General features: G+C 36.3%; 1 protein-coding gene across 3 annotated transcripts in view; it reads right to left on the bottom strand.

The window, feature by feature from the left end:
* Positions 1-24,461, bottom strand: part of IFT57 (intraflagellar transport 57) — a 54,004-nt gene that overhangs the window by 20,540 nt on the left and 9,003 nt on the right. For all 3 annotated transcript variants that reach the window (XR_007126403.1, XM_047723795.1, XM_047723783.1), the window contains 2 exons: positions 21,221-21,289; positions 5,137-5,259 (listed from right to left, as the gene is read on the bottom strand). Coding sequence is in view for 2 of the 3 variants with exons in the window: in XM_047723795.1 (XP_047579751.1) it covers positions 5,137-5,259; positions 21,221-21,289 (192 nt within the window). In the remaining variant the exon portion in view is untranslated. The remainder of the gene's footprint in view (positions 1-5,136; positions 5,260-21,220; positions 21,290-24,461) is intronic.

The raw sequence follows: 24,461 nt of genomic DNA on the forward strand, positions 1-24,461 counted from the left end.
TCCTTATGCTTGCCCATATTCTAACTATCAGCTGTTGCATGACTCTGTCCAGCTGGCCATTTCTCCACCAAGATCTTAGGCCTCTTGGTTTGATCCCAGCCTGCTGAGCTTGGCCAAGCCATCTCTGCTACCTACCACTCAGCTGAAGTTATGGCTTGTATGTTTTAAGGATGTGTGGAACTGCTCATGATATACTTCTGTGTTTTTAAAAACAGAGGTGTAACCTCAACTGTATACACAGAAAAGCACACGGAAATAGTGGTTAACATATATTAAGTAATTCTTCTGGCAACATTCTAAGTGCTTAAGCTACACTAATTTATTTAATCCCTTTAATAACTCTTTGAGGTAGGTTTTATAATGAACTCCATCGTACAGATGAGGAGACTGAGACGTAGTGGTTAAAACTTGCCCACAGGGTCCAACAGCTAGTAAGTATTAGAGCCAGGATTTGTACTCAAGCAACCTGGATTCAGAATTTGTGCTTTTAACCAGTATGCAATATTGTCATTAATGGAATAGGTAAGAGCCTGGGTTGTAAGTTCAAATATCTGTCACTTACTAGGCAAAAGCAAGTTACTTCACTTCACTGTGTTTCAGTTTCTTTCCCTGCTGTGAAATATACCTGTATGTAACAGGGCAGCGGAAAGGATGAAGTGAGTAAATATATATGTGAAGTGTTAAGAACTGTACTTGGCACATAGTAAACACTTGTAAATATCAGTTATTATTACCATATTATATATACGTTTACTAGAGGAAAAAAACTGGATAGATTTATCAAAGTGAATACTTTGAGCCTGATTACTTATATGAGTCTGATTATATCCCCATGTAAGACTATAAGGCTGATATTTTAAAATATTCCTTTAAATGATGGAAGTATTAGTACAGAAATTTTGTAAATTTCTCCTGAATATTGACATAGGCACTGAATATGAGGGCCATGATAGAACACAATAATATTATAATAACAATACTATAATTTAACAATAATTAACATTTATTTATTAGGCATTAATTATGTCTCAGACACTGTTGTTGGTGCTTTACAACAACTGTGTAAGATAAATAATACACTTAGTCCCATTTTACAGATTAGGAGAAGGAGGGACAGAGAGGTTTAGTAATTTGTTCTGGATCATACATCTAATAAATGGTAGAAATATGAATTCTGGGTGTCAAGGGAAGATGTGTAAGATAGGCTCTACCTTCCTTTGATCTTTGTGACTACCCCAGTTCCACTAAGTTTCTGAAACTCTGACCCAATAAATCAAGAATTGATAGTGAAAATAAATGTGGGATCACTAGCTTCTAACTCATAGCACACTGCCCATCCCTCTTCCCCTTGAATTGCTTCCATATTATTTTTATAATTAAAAACAGAAGTGTATTTTATTTTATTTTTTTAAGATTTTATTTTATTTGACAGAGAGAGGTCACAAATAGGCAGAGAGGCAGGCAGAGAGAGAGAGAGAGGAGGAAACAGGCTCCCCGGTGAGCAGAGAGCCCGATGCAGGACTCGATCCCAGGACCCTGAGATCATGACCTGAGCTGAAGGCAGAGGCTTAACCCACTGAGCCAGCCAGGCGCCCCAAAACAGAAGTGTATTTTAAAAAGACTCAGAGAAGGAAGCTTGGATGGCTCAGTTCGTTAAGCGTCTGCCTTTGCCTCAGGTCATGATCCTGGGGTCTGGGATTGAGCCCAGGTCTCCCTCTCCCTCTGCCTGCTGGTCCCCCTGCTTGCGGGTGCTATCTCCCTCTTGGTCAAATAAATAAATAAAAATCTTAAAAAAAAAAAAAAAAAGACTTAGAGATCAGGAGAATTCTTGACCAGTTATAGATTTAAGTTTATTCTGATTATAATCACAGATGTTTGCTCTTAGTTCTAAATTTCACCAGAGTACTTATGTAACACTTGTGGGCACCAACTGCTGGTCTAACAAAAAACAATAAAAAAGACATAAAAACACACAAGAAGAAAGGGAAAGAGATATAAAGAGAAAAAATGAGGGAAAGAACAAAAAGTGCAAGATATACAGTCACAGTGTACTAAAAATACTCACAGATGATTATATTAGGTGGCACTGTTATCTACTCTAATTTAGCTGTCCTCAGACTGCCCTTCTAAGGAATTGACTCCAGAGCTTTACTTCCTTGGTCATAACTGAGGCATTAACTAGAATGGAATGACCCAGGATTTGGCTGAATATATTGACTTTCTTGGCAGAACTTCTGACTATGTGTTTAGACACATTATTCCAAGTCAAGGCAGAGCTGAGTTGGTCGCTGGGTATATTTAACACTCTAGAAGTAATCACCAGGAGCATTCTCTATAACCAACCCTAAAAAGGAAACTGCTAATATGGTCCATTCAAGCTAACATATGACAGAAGTCCTTCACTTTCAGCTGTGGAACATATTATTTGTATTTTTGGCAACATATGTATTTTCCCAATTGTAATTTGTTTAAGCTAATATTAAAATTTGTTTGCGTTCTTTGAAAACTGTCAACAGTAACAAGTGGTGCCGGAAAAAAGGACAAGCTAGCCCAGCAATAAAAACCTAATTACAACATTATGGGGAATATAAAATAAAATACTGGTATATGAGAGGATCTCATAATAGCATACATACTACAATATGCAAAAAGAAAGACAAGTAGATTTACTTTTCTTTTCTTTCTTTCTTTCTTTTTTTTTTTTTTTTTTTTGCGATTACCTGCCAGGAAGCATACAAGGAATAAACTGAATCTGTGAGAAAAGAAAGCAGAACAAACATTTGATCCAGTGCTAAATAAATATGGAACTTACTTACTCCTAACACAAGGTCATTTTCAAGAACTTTATAATGGGTCTAAATAATGGAGGCCCTTTATTATTTATTTCCCACATCTCTATGCTATTTAAAAATTAATCTAACAGTGATCAGTAAAGCACATTGATCTGAAAAAAACTAATTTTCCCTCAAACACAAAGTTGAATTCTCTAAATGTCCTAAATAGCATGTGTTGAGTGAAAGATAACTGTTTTGGCCAAGAAGAAAGGAGAGGATTTGGTTTTGTAGTGTCAGGAGTTGAGAAGAACGGGATATACCACGACGCAGGAGTCAACCTCTTCTGATGGAGGATAGTGAGCCCGTGAGAAACCTCATCTGTGACCAGATTACTTTTATTTCTGAGGCATGAAAAACACCTCTTTATTCACTAGCCCCTTACTTTCTCAAATCAATGTATAATTTTATTTTTCTTAAGTAAAGCTGAATAAAGAATTGACCCAAAACCTGTCCTTCCCATTTGATACCTCTGAAACACTTAAGAATTTGTGAAATACTGGACATAAAGACCAAATGATCTAGAAAAGAATTCTGAAAAAGCACTCAGATATTACTTTATGTCAGTATATTTTACCGCAAAAACCTAAATTCAAATGCTATTCATATAAAGAAAACCCCCCAAAACTTCATCTGACATTTCAGGATGTTGCTTGTAAAATTTGACTATATAAATTAATTTGTTACAGTATATCCGGTACATGGCAATACATGGCACAAGAGTAAGAGGCCAACTTTCACCTAGTTAATTTTTCCCCAAATCAGGAGATCACTGACTCTCTAAGAACCCAGGATTCTGATTACTGTAATATTTGTTTGTTAGTAGAATTTGACCTGTACTTAGTTTTGTAAAACTGTATGTGTCAGAAGTTGCATTTATATCCTTTCTTCATTCAGTTACTCCTATTATGTAGAAATCAATGACCATGCTTTAAAAAATACTCTGGTGTGATCCTATTAGGCTCTAAATGAGATGTCGGATTTCAAGAGTTTACTTAGCTTGAAAGTAAATAAATTAAACTTGCTTCTTTGTGAGATTAAGATGTACCTGAGAGTTCCTCACTACATGGTTATTCTAACACGTCATTCTAACTAGAATAACAATAAAAGTGATTTTTAAATTTATTAGATTTCTTCTTGTAAAATTAAAGAATTAAAAATTACATTCCCCCCCCAAAAAATCACGTTTTTGCAAATTATGACATCCAGCAGAGATCAAATCAGTGAAGAACTCTGTATTAACATGTATTTATATATAAGAGATACACAAACAAAAAATTCACCCCTAAAGCAGCCAAATAATGTCTGTCCATAATGTTTGGGTAATTACATGGTAAACAGGCTGCAGGATTTGCCTGTTTACCTTTAAGTTTATTCCACAGCTATTCAGTCTAGTAAGACCTTTGCTGCCCTTATCCTAATCTAGCACTGCCCTAGGAGTCTAGACTGCTTCTTACCTTCTCTAGGACACAGTTTTATAAGCTCAAATCCAAACATTCTGAGAATGAATTTGTTTCCAAGGCATTCTGAAAGCAGTGATCTTTGGGGGTAGAAATGGTAGACCATATTTTCAGAGTAACAAGCTTCCTTAGAACCTAGTTCCATAATTCTGGTGCTTTTCTCCAGCCTCTTAGGATAAAAAACCCTTTAGTTTCTTTACCTACAGGTCTCTCTAGTCCCTTCTACAGACATTATTCTAGTATTAATGAGAATGGTATTGTTTAGTCACCTCTTAGTTTGTTCTGAAGTTCTTGTACATTGTAGGTTAGAAAGAAGCAGAAACTTGATTAAATGGGTCAGTTCATCTGGCTCAATCCCCAAATCTTAATGCAAATGCTTTGCTTATTTGCTTACTACTTGATTTTTAATCATATGTACTGAATAGGTTATGTAAGGCAACCTCAAGGATGTCTTCTGTTCTGCCATCCAGCAGGGTTCCAAAACCATTTTCTAACTATAAACAGTTGGTATACAGTCATAAAATTCCAATTTTGTTCACCATTCACCTGAACAAAATATGAGTTCTATGAAAATACATCAAAATGTATTGAGAAAATGCCCCTCAATCCCAAGGAAACATGACAAGTGTTTCAAACCACTTTACAGATCTATTGCTTTCTTTTTCCTTCTTTAATATGACACTATTGATTCATTCAGCAACAATCTACTAAATCTCTGCTAAGTCAGAACACTGGAAGCTGAATCCTACCACCTTAAATCATTCATATAATTGGGAGTACCCCTGACCCTGAAATTGCCTTATGAAGCTCTATTTGAACAAAATTACAAATTCTGTCCCTTATACCTTATTGTCAGTCCTAATCGTGACTTTCAGTTGTGGTAGTACACGTTCCACTTCGAGATTCCATTCTGCAGCATCTGTTGTGGATTCCAAAATATCTTCCTGTTTGGCAGACTCGTTCATATCCTAAGAAAGGAAAGATATCACAAGATTGAGAGCTTATAAAAAGAAACAGTAAAATTTTGAGGCATTTTAGCAGGACTGCACAATTTATACCAAGCATGGTAGTGTCAAAATTACAGTGGCAGAAGAAGTTCTTATGGGTCCTCCCAGCCATGTTGAAAGAAAACAAAGCACAAACCTGGTAGAATAGCAAAATTAGCATTTTTAAAAAGAAGCAAATACATGATTCAACCATTTTCACAAAAACAACAACAATGCTTTTGAGATATCACTGTGAACTCAATGGGAATACTATCAAATGAACAAGCCATTTAGTTATGTTAATTGATAACAGTAAAGGAGTACAAACATTCACACACTTGGTAGGAAAATATTGTCTCAGTTTGAATTTTCTATACTGAAATACAAACCACAAATCTGAAAGACAAAAAAGATAAGATCCCAGAAGCCAAGGGGACATTACTTACAAATTACATAGCTTTAAACCGTGATTTAATACAGACGTATTTGAACTTAAATAGGGCTGGGGCCACATTTCTGCATCTGGTTTCTGCTGTTGGGTAATAAAATCAATTCATGCTTGTTTTTTCAATAACAAAAGAACCCCACCCTTTTTTCATTTTCTCAGCCTTTCACATTTGGGCATTAAGTATATATGGATCTGAAACTATAAAGAATATACAAATTAATGACTTAAAGATAAAACCTATCACATTAATTTTGGTAACAATTTTTCCTTTAGGCTTCCTTGATAGAAAATGGAGGGAAAGCATATAAAAATGTATTAATATAGAAAAAAAAAAGAGACCTGAGAGACATAAATAGCCAAATACATATGTACATGATTCTAGTTTGAACAATCCGTAAGAAGATGTCCTTGAGATAATCAGGGAAACTGGAATGTGGAAGAGCATTAGATGATAAAAGGAATCATGACTAATGTTAGAGGTATTTATAATGTCAATGGTTACATTTTAAAACAAGGCCTTATAAATTTGAGACAAATGCTGAAATATTTACAGGTAAATGGACATGATGTCTGAAATTCAAGATGCTACAAGGCTAAGGAAAAAGAGGGGGGCCTCTGGAGGAAACATGGTTGACAAACTATTACCTGCTGAACCTGGGTAATGTTACATAAGAGTTCATTATCTTGTTCTCTCCATTTCTGTTTATGTTTGAAATTCTCCATAATACAAAACTTAAAAATAAAAGATTATATAAATAAGCTCATGGTGAAATTTCATTCTCAGTGTGAATTTATGTCACTAAAAGACATTTCTTAAACAAAAGCTCATCAGACTAGTCTTTCCAATCCAGTCTAATGCTAAGTATAAAGAATAACCTTATATGGGGATTTGTATTTTGGAGGGAGATTGAGGTCTTTAGGGGCTTTAAACTCCTGACTGAGTCCCTATAGCACTGCTGGCATCAGAAAGCCTCTCTCTCCTACCTCCTAGTTCATATTAGCAAGACCTGAACAGACTCAGAGCCCTAAAAGGAGCATATGTTGCTTTTTGTTCAGAAATTCAGGGGGCTCTATAGTTCTAACCACACAATTAGAGGATGGATAACTAATACATGCCTTTCCATTTTACAGTACATAGTCTGAATTTATTCAGATACATTCTACTTTAAAAACCAGAAGTATAAAAATAGAAGTATTAATTAATGTAAGTAAAATACGGAAACTCTAAGTGAAAAATGCTCAAGATTCTGGGTTAAACATTAAGGTGCTCACTTTAATATAGAAATACTGTATTATTTTGAGTACTAACAGAACCCTACATACATCATAAAGTGAATCAGGGTAGCCCAAGAACACCAAAGCAGGGCGGGGGCGGTGGTGAGGGGACAGTATTCACAAAGTAGACATGTGTGAAGTTTTATGAGACAAATGCTACAGCGGAGAAGTGGGACTGAGTCTCCCAGTTGAAACCTAAAGCTGTGAGGAAAGTTTTGTGTCATGCCACTGAGACAAAGGGGCATGTCCAACCAGCAGCAATTTTGTGAATCTCAATAGAATGTAGATGTTCTGGTCCCCGATTTACAAATAAGTTTCGTTTATGGAACCACCATTTCAGTGAACTGAAGTTGGTACTGCTGATTAAATCCCAGAGCCAAGTCTCAACTCCATTCTCTCATTCCCATTCCTTCTTTTTCCTTTCCCTACAGGAGGGTGGAGTCCAGAATCACCAAACAAGGCTAGAGAGGGTACTCATCCCTAGTCCCACTTTCTTCAGACCTCGAGTCATAGGACTGTTCATCCTCAAAGATTTTCCTCAAGGAAGGGCACATTTTTCTAATTTTCCTAAAGGCAAATGGGTTAGCAGTGGCCCTCTCTGAATCAGACTCAGAATCTAAGAGTTACTAAGATACACGGAGCTCAAAAACTGAATTAAGACATCCCAGAGCATAAGCTGCTCTTTGGTTTACATTGGCCCTTTAGTAAGTAGGAACTTTTCTTAAGTTCTTATTTGGTTCCCTTAAGCAATGATTTGCAAATTCCGACTCCCAATGTCCTAAAGTGATTTAATATACCAGCTGAAATGTCTTCACTCACTCCTAGGCCACAGTTAATATACTGGGGGGAAATGGCCTAGTTACTAAATGAGGAAGGGCAAAAAGAGAACATTAGGCTTGGTAGAGCAGGAATAACTTATTCAAACTATACGGTCTCTTTCTGTTTCCATGTTTGCACATCTATTTCCTAACCTCGTTCCTCAGTCAAAATTTCCCAATGCCTAATAAATGGAGACATTAACTGAGCGAGCCCTACATTTGAAGTAGAAATCACTTTAAAACTATATCATGTCCTGGTTATAATACCTTGAGAAAACCTTTCCTTCCCAATTGTATGTCCATTTAACAAATGGTATTTTATGTGGAGATATTAGTAAAAGAGAAATAAACTGCTGTTTCCATTTAATCAAAATTTTATATCAGCCTGACAAAGTCCCAGTCCCTCTCTGAAACAACATTAACTAAGATAAAGCATAACTCCTGGGAAATTGTGTTTTCTAGCTAATGCTGCTGAAGAAATTGAAGAAACAATTAGAAGCTCAATAAGACACAAGCTATCCAGAAGTCTCATTTATAATTAATTAATTTACCAGTAAGCCATTTGTAAAGCTTCTACAACACACAAGGTAAGAATCCAGGCACTGTGTTTGGTGTGGGAAGATAAAAGCATTTAATCCCTGCCTGCAAATAAGCCTATTAGGAGGAGACTCAGGCTAGTTTATGGAGGTAATAAATGGACCCAAGGGGAAAAAAAATATGAAAACTGACCTTAAAACGGTCAATGGAAGAACTGAAGATAGTCTAAATGATCCTATTAACATAAACCTGGGCTCAAATAGTGGGGCATACCACAAAAGCCAGTTCAAGGATCAAACACACAATGTTAAAAGTCTGCTCAGAATCCTGTTCCAGGAAGTAATCTCCCTATTTCCAGGTAATATTAATGGGATGGTTAAGCATCTGAAGAAATAGTATATTCTGTATATGTGTTTATATATATAAACACATAAAATTGAATGTTTTTGTGTGTGTATAAATGTATGTATGTATGTATATTTATAAAATTGGATGTATCTAGTCTTATGGTTATAGTGGTAGAATAAGGGCAGGCCTCACATATCAACAAGGGAGGGTAAATAAAGCCCTTTGCAGCTTCTGAGCTGTTGGGTAGCCTATATGGTGGTGCGAAGGTATTCTGTCACACTAGTTTAGATGCAGTACAAAATCTGATAGACCTTCAAAAATACCTTCACCTCTTAATTAACACTGGGGACTCCAGGTAGGCCATGACTACCAGTAGGGGAACTAATGGATTTGATATTAACAGGGAGAGACTGGCCCATTAACAAGTATATTTTTTATAAAATTTAAATTCAATTAATTAACATATAGTGTATTATTAGTTTTAGAGGTAGAGTTCAATGATTCATCAATCTTATATAACATCCAGTGCTCATTACATCACGTGCCCTCTTTTTTTTTTTTTTTTTAAAGATTTTTATTTATCTGACAGAGAGAGATCACAAGTGGGCAGACAGGCAAGCAGAGAGAGAGAGAGAGGAGGAAGCAGGCTCCCCGCAGAGCAGAGAGCCCGATGCGGGACTCGATCCCAGGACCCTGAGATCACGACCCGAGCTGAAGGCAGAGGCTTAACCACTGAGCCACCCAGGTGCCCCTCACATGCCCTCTTTAATGTCCATCACCCAGTTACCCCCTTTCTCCAGCAACCTACGTTTCCTATGATTAAGAGTCTTTATGGTACCCCTCTCCGATTTCATCTTGTTTTGTTTTTTCCTCCCTTCCCTATGACCTTCTGTTTCGTTTCTTAAATCCCACATATGAGTGAAATCATCTGATAACTGAATGGATAAGGAAGATGTGGGGTGTGTGTGTGTGTGTATAAAATAGAATACTACTCAGCTCTGAAAAAATGAAGTCTTGCCATTTGCAATGATGTAGATGGAACTAGAGGGTATTATGCTAAGTGAAAAAAGTCAATCAAAAAACAACTACCATTAACAAATATTAATATTAATTCATATTAATATAGAAAACTGTTACAAGTGATACAGTAGAAGCACTGACCACATTTTTGGTAGACCTGATGAATTACCATCTTAAGCAAAGAATTAAAAAAAAAAACTCTTTGGAATGAAACTATTTCTAGTATGTAGTACATACTCACTATTGGAAAACTCCATAAGGGAAAGGGAACTAAATATTACTGAACAAAGCATTGTTAATTATGACTTCTTATACTTACCCATTCATTTCAGTTTTGCTATAATAACAAAAATCTAGTGCTATAGGATCTTTTGATCCCAAGGGTCCAAATCAGGTTGGGCATTTAGCTCTGGTTAAGGTACTCCATTGGGAATGAAGAAGGAAGAAAGCTAGAAGTAGGATGAAGTAGAGTTTCTAAAATTTGACTAATCATGGATACACTATAGTACTTACCCTCATTGACAGAGAAACACCTTGTTTAGTAAAGGGAAACACCTTGTTTAGTAAAGGGAAAATATATGGCTGCGTGGGCAGACCCAAGAGTGAAGCTCAAGGCTCAGGCATCCATGAGATGTTTCCTTAGAAATGGGGATCCTGCATCAGAAGTTACAGAGAGATCTTAAGTCAAATGGGAGCCTGGCCAAGATAACCTAGATTGTGGGGGCCTGGGCAGAAACTGGATTCACAGACTTCCTGGTGAAAATGGGAGATAATTGAACTAATGAAGCAAGAGCAAGCAGAGGCTCTTGAATCTTCAGTTACCAAGGCCTTTTGCAAGAATGAGATATCACTGTCAGACTGGATACTGGTAAATGCTGACATTTACTAACCATAATTAAATCTTTTATGATGTCTCTTATTATACTAATTCTGTAATACAATGGGGCTCTCAGGACTGAGAAAACTGGGTATGACTGCATTAAAAGTTCCCAGATAGTTATAAGTTTTGTTCTTATGTTTGCTTTTAAAGTTTTCCAGTAGCCCCTCTGTATCAGATGCCACTGATCACCTCTGGTTGTCTGCTTGATTTTCTGTAGCACCTCTTCTTCCTCCTAAACTTCTGTGAGCTTAGAAATCTAATATCCAAACTTGTGAGAATTTAGGCAAAGTGAGAATACAGGGGAAATATGTGAGAGCTGGTGAGAGTGGTGGTGGTGGTGATGAGGGTGGGACTTCACAGATTTTTTTTTTAAGATTTTATTTGTTTATTTGAGAGAGAGAGAGAGACAGCATGCACACGTGTAAGTGGGGGCAGAGGAGGGGCAGAGGAGGAGGGAGAGGGACAAACAGACTCCACACTGAGTATGGAACCCTACCCTGGGGCTCCATCTCACCACCCTGAGATCAAGATCTGACCCTAAAAGAGCCCGATGCTCAATAGACCGAGCCGCCCAGGTGTCCCTTCATAGATATTTTTGTAATGGTAGTGGTTATACTTATTTTGGTTGTTCAGTTGTTCAAATCTTCCTAATTTGATGCTTTGTTCCACAGAGGAAATAGAATAGGTGGTCAACAAGCTAAGTACTAAATATATATATATATTATAAATATATATATAAATATATATATAAATATATATATATATATATATTTTTTTTTTTTTAAGATTTATTTATTTGAGAGAGAGAGTGCGTATGGGAGGGGGAGGGTAGAGGGAAAGGGAGGGAGAGAATTCAAGCAGACTCTGCACTGAGCAAGGAGCCCAACTCAGGGTTCAATCCCAGGACCCTGAGATCATGACCTGAGCCAAACTCAAGAGTCAGGTGCTAAACTAACTGAGCCACTGAGGTGCCCCTGGCATTACTATTTATTAAACAGGGTTTCTCCTAAGGGTATCTAATGTCCTTCTTTCTTTATCATTGATCAATAAAAAGTTAGAGGGATAAATAAGGTATTTCAATCAAGAAAAGTGTTCCCCTGAAATCCAGTGATTTTAACAAATAACATTGAAGGCACAGAGTTAAAACCTTTCATGTCCCTACAAGTCAGTTCTTCTTCATGATTAAAGAAGCATAAATCATGAGTCTGATTCACTATTTTCTTTTCAAATTAGGTTTTAAATGATTTAACACTATATTACTATGAAGAAAAATGTTTAATACCATACAAAAAGTATTTTCGGATTTGTTCTGAAAAACTAAATTAAACCCTGGCTATAATCCATCAAAAGAAATAGATAGATGATAGCCTCTGTCTTTAAATATATGAAGTTCATAAAAGTTTTCAATTCAATTTTAAGACTATCAAAAGAAATTTTATTGTTATAATATGGCCTAAGATTTAAATAAATTATGCTCACAAATCAAAAAAGTTAAAAAGCTCCCTAAACACAAAATTAATTTGATTTTCTAATAAGAATTCTGAAATTATTTTTGAATGAGAACTCAACTTCTAGTAATTATTTCTGTTTAATATCTCAAATACCTGTCTTTGCCACTATTTCAGCTATTTTAATGTACAGTAAGTGCAAAGGTAAAACCATCCCTGATTTTTAATTTTCTCAAGATAAAAACCAAAAGAAAGCACCCCAAGAAGTATGTATGGAAAAACTGCCATAGACACTATAGTTGGTGTTACAGAGTATGCCAAAGGAAGTTTAATTCTTTATGGAATGAACTTCTACAAGGCTTCTTTTCTCTGAGATGGCAACGTTATGGATACACCAGTGCCAAAATACATTTGAAGAGCTCAATTTATATACGTACTGAGAAGAACATGAAAACCCTATTAACTGTCAATATTACATAGTCCCAAGACTCAAGGAAAAGGGAACTAAACTGTCTTGAGAACTGCCACTGTGGTGTAAAATGTCAAGAGGATGGGTCTGGAATCCCATCTCTGCAAATCTTACCTCTATCACTTATTAGTCGTTGGTCAAGTTGCACATCTCTCTAAATCTCAGGGTTGCCATCTGTAAGATAGGGATCATGGTACTCTCCTCAGTGGAAGGGTTGTGGTGAGGATTGAATTATGTGATGTATTTTAAAAGGCTTGCACAGTGCCTGGCACAAAGTAAACCACAATATATTTTCACAGTTACATTTACTATTATTATATGCCAAGCATGGTACTAGATTCTTTCGCCTGTTAAATGCCCATAATAGCACCATGAATCAAAGGAGACTTATTCCCATTTTGCAAATGAGAAAAGTGAGGTATAGAGCAATTACCTAATTTTCCCTATGTCACATCATTAGCAGAGTTCAGGGTCCAGGCGATGTTACTCTAGAACACAAGCTCTTAGATACCTTAACAAATGCCCATCAATCCTTTGTTATATAGTTACAACTACATTCCCCCAGTTTATCACTTGTCTTTTTAACTTTATGGTGTTCCCCATCCCATCATTTCGTATATAGACTTTAATTTTTATGCATTCAGATTTATCAGTGCTTTTCTTTTGTGTTTTTTAGTTTTCCTGCCAGGCTTTATCATACCAAATTCAACCTGTGTGTATAACCCTTGTCACTCATGTTTTTGTTTTTGTACCTCATCATTTTCTAATTTGTTGATCCATGTGGGGTTTATTTGGGTATACAATATGAGGGAAGAGCCTATCTTTTTTTCCAGATGGACAGCCTGTTATTCCATCACCCTTTAATTGAACAGTCCAGTTTTCTCCACTTATTTGCATTGCTTCCTACATTATTAATACTACAATATATTTGGATTATTTTATGAACTCTGTACTTCATCAATTTGTTTCTGTGTCAGTATATTTTTTTCAGACTTACAAAAAAAATTACACAAATAGTACAAAGAATTCCCATATGCCCTCATCCAGATTCACCAAACGTTAGCATCTTACATAACCTCAGGGAAATTATGTATAAAGTGATACAGTGTTTCTAGTATAGTGCTGAGATTTGGGGATGTTTTCAGATTTTTCTTTGTACTTTTTTGCACCTTTGTTTAAAAAAATAAGGAGTATATTTCACTTTAAAAAAGAATAAAATATTTTCAGTAAAAGCAGGTAATAGTAATAAATTTGATAAACTTCCAGAAACTAGCTGGTATGGGTGTAAATGCTTTAGGAATTTGAATGAGAGAGAGAAGTGTGTTTTAATGGAGATGGTGAGATCTAAGTTTAACCTTATAAGGATGTATGGAATGCTAATAGGCAGAAAAGAGACTAGCCAAGTGTTTATAGTCAGGAAAGCACCATAAGCCAAGATACTGAAATAGAAATGCACATGGCTTGTGAAGATCATATCAAGAATGACTAGGGGCTTGGAAAGGCAAATACTGAGGAGCAAAAAAAGAGTTAAGTACTTTGTGAAAGACCTCAGAAGCTAAGGTGAGGAATATGAATTTTGTCCTCTAAGCCAGAAGGGAAGTCAGAAGAGTTACAAGCAAGGTAAAAATGACTTTATTTATCCAAGAAATCTTTATTTAGCACCTACTATATGCCAGGTATTATTCAATACCAGGGACACTTAATAAAATGTTAAAAATCCTCATGAAAGAACATTCTAATCATGTTTTATGAAGACTTATGGGTTATAGATTTGTGGGTCATAGAACTGAATGGGGCTGGGGTGGCTGGGAAGGTGTCACTAAAAAGGCAGAATTTGAGCTGAACTTTGAAGGCTTATTAAGACTCAGGTGGAGAGATGATGAGAAGACATTTTAGATAGGAGACAAAGATGAGAACAGATATGCTCATAAGGTGTTTGAAAACCCATGGGAGGATCCATTTATCTAGAATAAAGTTATTCCAGCAGAAGAAAATAAGGTTGGCTATATGGACAAGTTGTCAAACTGCCAAGAGTCTGGAAATTCAGACCAAAATATTATTGTTTTATGATCTACATAAATTGACCTGTAAGCAGTGAAAAGCCATCAAAAGTTACTGAACTCAGAATGACCTTTTGAAAGTCGTTTGGCAGTAAGAAAGATAAAAGAGTAGTGAAAAATATTGTGCAAAAGGGTGAGGGTGGGATTGAAGGAGGAGGATCAAAGACCATTTAGGCCATTATTGTTACATAATCCAGACAGGAGATGAAGCGGACATGACCTTGAAAGATAGCTAAAGGGATACATACGAGAAATATTTTCAAAAGCAGCATCTGCAGGTCTTAGTGAGACCAACTAGATGTCTGGATTAAAACAAATCATTAGACAAATATTCAAGGACTAACACTGCTAGAGGTGAATGGGTGGGGTTGGGTGGATTTAAAGAATATAGGTTTCTATAGGACCAAAAAAAAAAAATACATGGAGTTATGTAATAAATATCTGCTCTTGGCATTGATTGGGGAAATATAATCTATCCATTTATAAAACGACAGCTCTCAAATGAATCCTGAAAAAGATCGTATTAGTTCTCATCAAATTCCCCTTAGTCATTTCTGTAGGGGAGACCTTATGTGATAGCAGATTTAGTCCAGTGGGCATTCAATAAGAATCCATGTGACATAGTATGAAAATAAAGACATGACATCACCAAGACTTCCTAATTTATACAAAAATGCAAGCCTTCTTGATAACTTATATCCTATATAAGCTTCTTACTCAAAAATACTTGTGGCAATCTAGAAACTTATTTAGATTGAGAGATTGGGGCTTTTTTACTCTCCTATAGCACATAAGAATGTTGGTAACATTCCAGTCTCTTAGTTCCAAACTCTAGGAAAGGTAAAAAATTATACAAAATAAGAAATGCGTCAAGCTATGTGCTGTCCACAAGTTAGGTTATATTAATCTCAAAACAACACTGGGAAGAATTGTGTCACCATCGTACAGAATAAGCAGAGTCACAGGTTAATTCACTAAGGTTAAGTGTCTAGTGATGCGCAGTCCCAGTATGATGCAAGGATTATTTTCCACCCTGGTGTCGACATCGAAGGTATGTACTCAGATCTGGAAAGGACCTTGAGAAGTCCTTGCTTCACACTTCTTTTTAGGCTCACAATAAAACCAGGACGGAAATAAGGATCTCTCCTGTTCCAAGTGTGGATTCAAAAGCTTCACTAAAGATCAAGCAAAACCCTCTTTTACGCCCAGCAAGAACTGCCATTTGAGCTTCTTCTGAGTAATGCAGAGTACAGGTTTTTTCCTCTAACCTAAATTTTCAATTCACCTCCAGATGTAAAACTGATGGGGTGGTACAGGTTAGTTACCAGAGAAATAAAAGCATTTACTCAGTCATAATGCGTTCCAGCACACTCAGACATGTGGTGCTTTAATTGTTTCTCCTGTGAAATACCAACCACAGACTTCTCAGTCACAATACAGGAGGGCGAACAAATGTTTTAGGAATGGAGAGGAAAACCATTTTCCTCAAGCAGGAATCAGAACCAGTGATAACCTAGGGGGCAAGCTACATTGCAGAACAGTACTTTTTTTTTCCCTGCCCTACTCAGAAATGATGTTTTGTCAAGAAGTGAAATGTAAATCAGATGTAAAATGAAGAAATTTAAAGTATTTAAGATATTAGCCAAAGTAGATCCATCTTCTTCCCTTTTTTGATTATAATCTTGCAGACTTGCCACAATGACACTCTAAAACTGAGATGACATTTTTTTCCAAGCCCAGATTTTTGCTTCCTCACAGCTTTTGCTTTTTAAGCTAAAAATTCTCTCATTCTTGGTACAATGTATTTTTTGCTAAGTAATTAAAAACCAATTGTGTTTAAACCTTTTGAGATAGTTGGTTTTATGCTGTCTAACTCAGAATTTGGTTTCTAAAACCTCAAATTTAGCATCTCAAGAAGAATGGTATCTATGGCATGTTTGGAAAAAAATGTTTTGAAATGAAGTGATGGACATTTAAAAATAGAACTCAGAGCGCACAGCTTCCCTCCCATCTTTTTTCCACTGGGGGAGGAGAATGACACATCTGCGTTATGCTGCCACAACACTGCTGCTGTGATTCTACTAAGCTTCAGAATGGAGGGGAGCTACAAAGACCACTTGTAATTACAGTGTAGCTGCCACAACCATGCAGGCAGTTTCCAATTAACATACTCGAGATAGAACTAGAAATGGCCCGAACACCTGCCTAACACCTCACCGCCAGCACCTTCCTTTCCTGCTCCCACCCCTCACATCTCTGAAACTCTACTGCACCCCTACCCATCAGGAGTTCTGCCCAACCGTGAGAGCTTTAATACAGCACCAGTGTCTTCCTCCATGACCGTTCTCAAGGAGTCTTTGGCTAAATTTTGGATTTCAAGAATATTTAGGAATCAGAGAGCGAATGAGAGAATGTGGAATTTTGTGGGCTAGACTTGAAGACTGCTATTTACTCATTTTTTTCCCCTTCTAAGAAAAGCTTGATGAAAATTCAAATAACTAACCTACAGATAAAATTTCAGAAGATAAAGCAATCCCTCAATAACTGCAAAAATTATTTTCTTGAAAATATTTGGCAAAACTGTAATTGCAGTAAGAGAATTAGAGGGTGAAATCACACAATAAAAGGGCATTAAAATGTACCTTTTGAACCTCAGAGTAAATGAATGTTCTGAAAAACAACTGCTTCCAAAGCAAACTGATTTCACCCATGTAAGCATTCAATATTGACTAGAGGAAACATTTGCTTAGAACGCCATTATCAGTGTTGATGAAACATTACTGCTCAGGTTCTGTGTAGGCAAACGCTCCAAAGTTTAGTCAGTGGGCACCTGGTAGCTCTTTACAAATTCTTCAAATTCGCAGTTAGAGGATTCAAATCCACTGTGGTAGGAAGATGGACCACCAGGTCTCCTTCCAGAGAAAGGCGTGCTGCCTCACTGCCGGCATTGTGGTCAGCAGATAGCTTCCTGCTGTTGGCTCCCTCAGGCTGTCTCACCCAGAGAGGCCACCTCAACCTGGCAGTATGTCCTCCCCAGGGCAGCCTGTCTCCAGTGACTGAGCCAAGCGGGCAGCACTGGCGTCAGACCTCTTCAGCAGGTTGCTGAAAACTTTGTCAGGCCTGAACCACAGCTAGACATCTCCCTCAGCCCAACTTCTTCCCCCTTCCTTTCACAATGAACATCCTGGACCCCAAACTCTGGTCTCACTGTCCACTTCGAGAGAATGTAATCATTAGTACGTCTTTTCCATGCCCCTTCTCTCTCGCTCCATTTACTACAAATCTCAGGAAAATGCTGGGTATGCTCATCTTCTTGCATTATCATGGAACTTAAGAGCAAGCACACGTTTTAGGGTCTCGACATCACTTTATTTAATGAAAGGAGGGAATATAAGTAGATTCCTCCCTGCATCATCTTACTTGGTACATAGAAGAGGTAATAATTACTGTTGAACAATTCTTTTCTCTCTGAAGATTAAACTATACTTTGCCTATAAAATTACAAATATAAAATAGCATTCATTCAAGCATGTATTCATTCATATTATTCAATACTGGGCACTTTCTACATGCCAGGCACAGGTGAAAAAGTACTGAAGAAAGTTCCCACTCTAGAGGATGGTGCATTCTAGTGATTGAGATAGGCAATAGATAGAAATGAATACATTGCCAGGGTCTGGAAAGAAAAATAAAGCAAGGTGAGAGAATAGAGAATGATTGGAGAAGCATCTGTTGTTTCAAAACCACAGGTAGAGAGGAATTGCTATCATCCATAAATGGTTGGGGTGGCCTAGTCATATCCACATTTCGTATATCAATTTCCTAGACAGAACATAACATTTTTGTTCTAGTGCAAAACTCATTGCATGCAACTTCCCTAAAATAATATTTCCTCTGCATCATGAGTCCACCTGCTGCATCAAACATAAAATCTTAAATCTATGTTACTAACCTATATAGCAGTTCTGTCTTGGGGAAAGAGCAGCCTAAGCCATCATAAGCTAGAGTCAGATACAGCTGTCTCAGGCAGATGGCTTTAGTGGGCAACATCATAAGCCTGCCAGATTTTTTAAAATATGAAAGGGTTTTCTACCTCATTAGTACTTCATGGCTGACCATCCACAAACACCTGGTGTTCAGACTTCTTCCTCTTATGAAAATGCAACCATATACAGTCTTAGCTCAAAGGGGTTTTTGTTATATCATCTTTGTCCAAAGAATCTAATACCTAGATAATTTATAAAGGCACAGGTAGGGGAGAACTTACATAGTTCAATTAAGGTGAAAAATTGAAATCAGGACCTACAGGAACTTAAGAGTAGTGGTAGTGGTAGAAACAAATTAAATTACTTTAAGGCCTTCCCAATTCCCACCCTACATTGTCCAGAGGGAATCCCAGGCTGCCTTTAGAGGTCTCTATTTACACCATCAGTGGAAGAATAAATAACACAAATGACAATTTTCTTCTGAGAATAATTGTATATTCATCTCTTTTGTTTCATTTCCTTATACTTTAGGACAACTTTGTTGTCATCTTCAACACATATAGGAATACTTAGCACCACAGTGTCTTTCCTTAATGTGGGAATCAAATCTTACCTACCCTGCTGAACTCTCGTATGACGGAAAGGGAAGTTTAGAGCAAACTTAATTCAGCTATTGTAGATTTATTAAGTTTTTTAAGAGTATACTGTCCCAAGGTTATAAATTTCAGCTTTTGTATCTGTAAAAGGGAGATAACAACATCTCAAATTCTTCACAAGGTCAGTAAAGGATGTGTTTTAAAGTACAACTGACCCTTGAGCAATGTGGGATTTAGGGGTGTGGAATCCCAATAACCGAAAACCTGGATATAACTTTTGACTCCCCCCAAATTTAACTTCTTTATTTTTTAAAATTAAAACAAACTTTTTTTTTTTTTTTTTTTTACAGAAAGAGTGAGTGTGCGTGTGCAAGTTGGGGGTGGGCAGAGGAAGAAGGACAAAGAGAATCTCAAAAAGACTCCTCACTGAACACAGAGCCCAATGTGGGGCCTGATCTCATGACCTGAGCCAAAATCAAGAGTCGGATGCTCAACCGACTGATCCACCCAGGTGCCCTCCAAAAACTTAAATTCTAATAGCCTATTGTTGACTGGAAGATTTACTCATTAATTAATACATATTTTGCATGCTATATGTATTATATATTGTATCCTTACAATAAAGACAAAAGAAAATGTTACTGAAAAAAAATCATAAGGAAAATACATTTCCAGTATTGTACTGTATTTATTGGAAAAAGGTCCATGTTTAAGTGCATCTATGCAGTTCAAATCCATGTTCAAGGGTCAACCGTACTTTGAAAACTACAGAGTGATTTGCAAATGTACTGTTACAACTGGAGTTTATTTGTTTGGATTAAAATGTTAACACATTATTCTGATATCCTGTATCAGATTATATTATACTCTCAATTTTCAATTAAGCAATAAAAATACATTCATTTATTGGGCAACTTCTGTGTTACACCATGGAGAATATAAAAAATGATAGTTATCTCCTATAATCAAGGAGCTTATACAGATCAGATTTGAGAAGGGGAATGTGGGACAATGTGGTTCCGGGTTTTGCCAACATTTACTGAGCACTTTCTATGTGCCAGACATCATTATAAACGCCTTATATGTAGTAACTCTTTTAATCTTTAAAAAACTTATGAAAAGAAAACATTTTTATCCTCATTTTACAGATGAGGAAGATAAGGCACAAGAATTTGTGAAAACCTGCCCAAGGTCAGACATCTAGTAACTATTAAATGTATTGAAGTTAACTCACACATTTAGGCAAGTTAGCTACAACGTTACTCGTTAAGTTTTATTGCATTGCAAGTTGGGCAGAAAACAACAAATATATCATTAACGATAACAAATAATACCGACTAACAGTAAATGATAAATGAAGAGATCATCCTGGGATAGGATGGCCACCAAAGTCTTCATGATATGAGCCCAAAGCTATATCCAAACTTGTTTGCAGAATTTAGACAAGAAAAATAAAGGGCAAATGAGACTATTATATTCTATACATACCTTTTTGGACAAGCAATAGGTATCACTTTATTGAAATATACAAATAGGAAAATACAAAAATCCCATACATACTTTCAAATATTTCATTGAGTGGGTTCTCATTTATAGACCATATTTATTTCCTAATTAAAACAGAACAAACATTGACTTAAAGCACGTCTGACTCCTATCCATACACCAGTCTTAAAATAATATACTTTATTTCAAATAATTACCTATTAAATATTTTCTTATAATCGAGACCATTCAATACTAGCCACTTATAATGGAAAATAACTTGAAATCAGATAATGTCTTTCTATAATAAAAAATGACAAATTATTTTCAGCTTATGTGAGAAACACTGTGTTGGTTTTTCATGGTGCAGACAGGAGGCTGCCCCACTTGCCCCTCTGGAGTTTTGTATTTGTTACAATTATAACATTTTATATATATGAAAAGAATTTTTTGAGAGCTACTTTTCACATGACACACAAAACAATGGCAAACATGGTTTCTACTTGTTTTAATTTCCAGCAGAACAAGTGTACTGATTGCTTGTTGGTCTTGTGTGTATCCCATGTTACTTACCAAACGATACGTCTGGGCCTTTAAGACATTGAGATCAATAAAGTTTTCTTCATTGTCTGTTTCTTCTTCCTTAGGAAAAAAAAAAGTAAATAATTGTAAGAAGAATGTATTTCCAGTTTTTACATGCATAATACACTAAGTTCAACACAAAGACTAATGCAGGAAAGGGTATTTAAAAGCCTAGTGGTGTGTATAAAAGTAGGGCATAATGTTATTAGCAGCTATTCTGTTTTTTGAGGTTTTGATGGTACCTTTTAAAATAGGGCCTTTTTATAGTCACTGAAAAGGGGGGGAAAAAAAAAACAGAAGGGCTGCTGCTGTAAAACTAGGGATAAAGAAACCCAAGAATAAAACAAGAGTGTTATGGTGAGTGCTATGAAGTGTGTAAGCCTGACGTTTCACAGACCTGTACCCCTGGGGCAAATAATACATTATATGTTAATAAAAATAATAATAATAAAAAAAGAATAAAACAAGAAACACTGAAGAGTGGTATATCTAAAAGAGAAGAGATAATGGAAGAAGTGAATGGCAATTTTGAGAACATGACTAAAATGGACAAAAATGAGGGTGACAGACAGAATATCTTCACCTGCTCCCAGGACCAGTCCCATTAATGCATATTTTTGACATCTCATCTCTTACATGCTCAAGTTTAGTAAATTAATAAGATTAGTCATTAGTACTGTTTGGCCCATGGCCCCTAAACCCTAACCTTGTATTAACTACTTAAAAGGATAGTTCAGGTATATTCCAAGCTGGTCCTGATCCCTGGGCTAACTGATATGGGGGGCAGGATCAGAAGTGACCCTTGGAGAGGCAATCCCTTTCCCAACATACAAAAATGGAGTCTGGGGAGGTTCTAAAGCATGTAGAACAAAGTAAAAAAAAAAAGCTCCCCTTTCTCTTCAAAGGTCTTTAGGTGGGTGAAACCAATCTAGTAAGGACTTAAGGACATGGTAAGACAGTGAATGGAACTTGGTCCTCAAAGGAAAAACAAAACAAAACAAAACAAAACAGTAAGTGTGTGTTATTTGGCAGACATTTCCACATATACAGTTCTACAAAGCTGCAGTGGGAGATTTCAAAGATAATCCTTATCTTCAAGAACTTAGATGTAAGAGTGGTTCTGAGACCTGAAGCATCAGCATCAGCATAAGCACCAGGCAAGACCCGGGAGCCTGTTAGGATGCAGATTCTAAGGTTCTATCCCAGATCTACTCCGAAACTCCGGGGTGGGGACACTAAGGTAAGCTATGAGAACTATGCTAATCTTTGGGGGAATTGGAAAGATTTTATGAAATATGAAGCAATATAAATGCAGAGTATAAATACACTCAAGTGACATTTACTTTTTTTATGTTTACATTTTTTTACATTACTTTCTCAGAGAGGCAGGGCAGTGGAACACAGAGGTATAGACAAAATTGATGTGATTGTTTACATCTTAAATCTTAGTCATAAATGCAGATGCACACCTTTGAGATCCAGCTCAGTGTATTCTGCGTTTGCACTGCTGATGACCTACTTAACAACCAGAGTAAATGACTGAACTGCCAATGACTCAATGCCCGTGGAAGAAGAGACAAGTTTATTATGCTTTAATCATAATCTAATCAGTACTGTTTACATAGGGAATCAATAAATACTCGTTGAATTAGTACTGGATTAAATGCTAATAGGTAAAAAGCTTTAATAGTAGGCAGTCAAAAAAAAAGGATTTATGTTACTAAATATTACTTAAGAGAGCATTCAAAAGGAATTCAAATATAAACAGACTTAGAAAAAAGTTTCAAAATAAACTAAGAGGATTCTGATTTCAGTAATATAGAAGACACTCAATAATTTCCCACTATTTCTTTGCTTAATAAGTAATATGTACCCTCTTAATTCTCTAACTGCCAGTTACTAAGTATATGATTATATACAGCAGGTGAAAATATTGTTTTGTGATCAATACTTCTTTTATCTTTTTTTAAGGAGTTATCAACGTGTCCTATCTTGACAAGTCTAAAATTGAAGGATTCTAATTTCTAGATGATTATAGCAGAACTTTACTCTGTCAGAAATAATTTTTTTCCACGCTTGAGCCACCGCACAAACTCTGGCAACAAAATAATGTAACATCCTACCATTCAAACGCTTTTTGGCACTCATCACCTTAGCAAGAGGGATGGGAGAGGTAATGAAGGGCTACTTAGACAACATGATGACAATAAGAAAGAAAGAAAAGGAAAAATTCAAGAGACTCGACATAAGGGAGCCAGCAGCCTCAGAGGCAACCCTTTAAGGAAGACCTTCATTTTGGTCTAATGATAGTAGAAGGTCTTTACTGTACAGTTGGGAAGAAATGTGCAAAGAGGCTGTTTTCTAGTTTGTTTCTCTAATTTACACACCTAATGATGCTGCTTTGGACTTTAAAGGTGCTCAGAAAAAAATGAGCTATAATTTCTAAAAGATACATAGCAATTTGCTGACAGCTGATTATGAGTCAAATATTTAAGGAACACCCCACTTTGCACTAGCAACATGGAGATACAAAAAAATGCAAAGTTGGTTTCCATCCCTACAGAGTCTTCTTTCTGACTAGTAGGTTTTTGTACTTTTTTCCCCCTGACTGGCAGTTTTGAGTTATGTCCCTGAAGCTAAATGTTGATGCACTAGGACCAGGTTTCTATTGATAAACCATTAACGAATAAATACTTATTAAAAAGTGAAGATGAGGAAAATACTTCAGTAAAGTAAATGAGGTCAATGAATGGGAGTATGCAAGAACTTAACATTTTCTGAGCCTGAATGGGAAGATCTATTACACAAAGAATAAAGTCGAAACTCCTTAAAATGGCCAAAATGATCTGGACCTGGTCTATCTTTCCTGTGAATCTTAAACCACACACATGCATACACACACCATACTTAGGAAATCTGGCCCCAGTGGTCTCTAAGTTCCTTGATCAAGCTAAGCTCGCTCCTGCCTCAGAGCTTATGTACATGCATTTCCACCAGGGTCTTGCTCAACAGGTGCTCAATAAAACACATGTGGAATGAATGAACATATACTTACCTTAACCTTTAAAATGTATCATACTTTTAAAATATATCTTATAAATTGATTAATTTTACAATGGTCTTTTTCCTTCTATAAATAACACAATTAGCTTTTTCCTATTAATGGTTTAAAATATTTATACTGCTGGTAAAATTCAAGTTAAAAACTTTGACAATACAAAGAAGCATAGAA

The sequence above is a fragment of the Lutra lutra genome, chromosome 1, assembly GCF_902655055.1.
Source record: "Lutra lutra chromosome 1, mLutLut1.2, whole genome shotgun sequence".
In the NCBI taxonomy this organism is placed as follows: domain Eukaryota; kingdom Metazoa; phylum Chordata; class Mammalia; order Carnivora; family Mustelidae; genus Lutra; species Lutra lutra.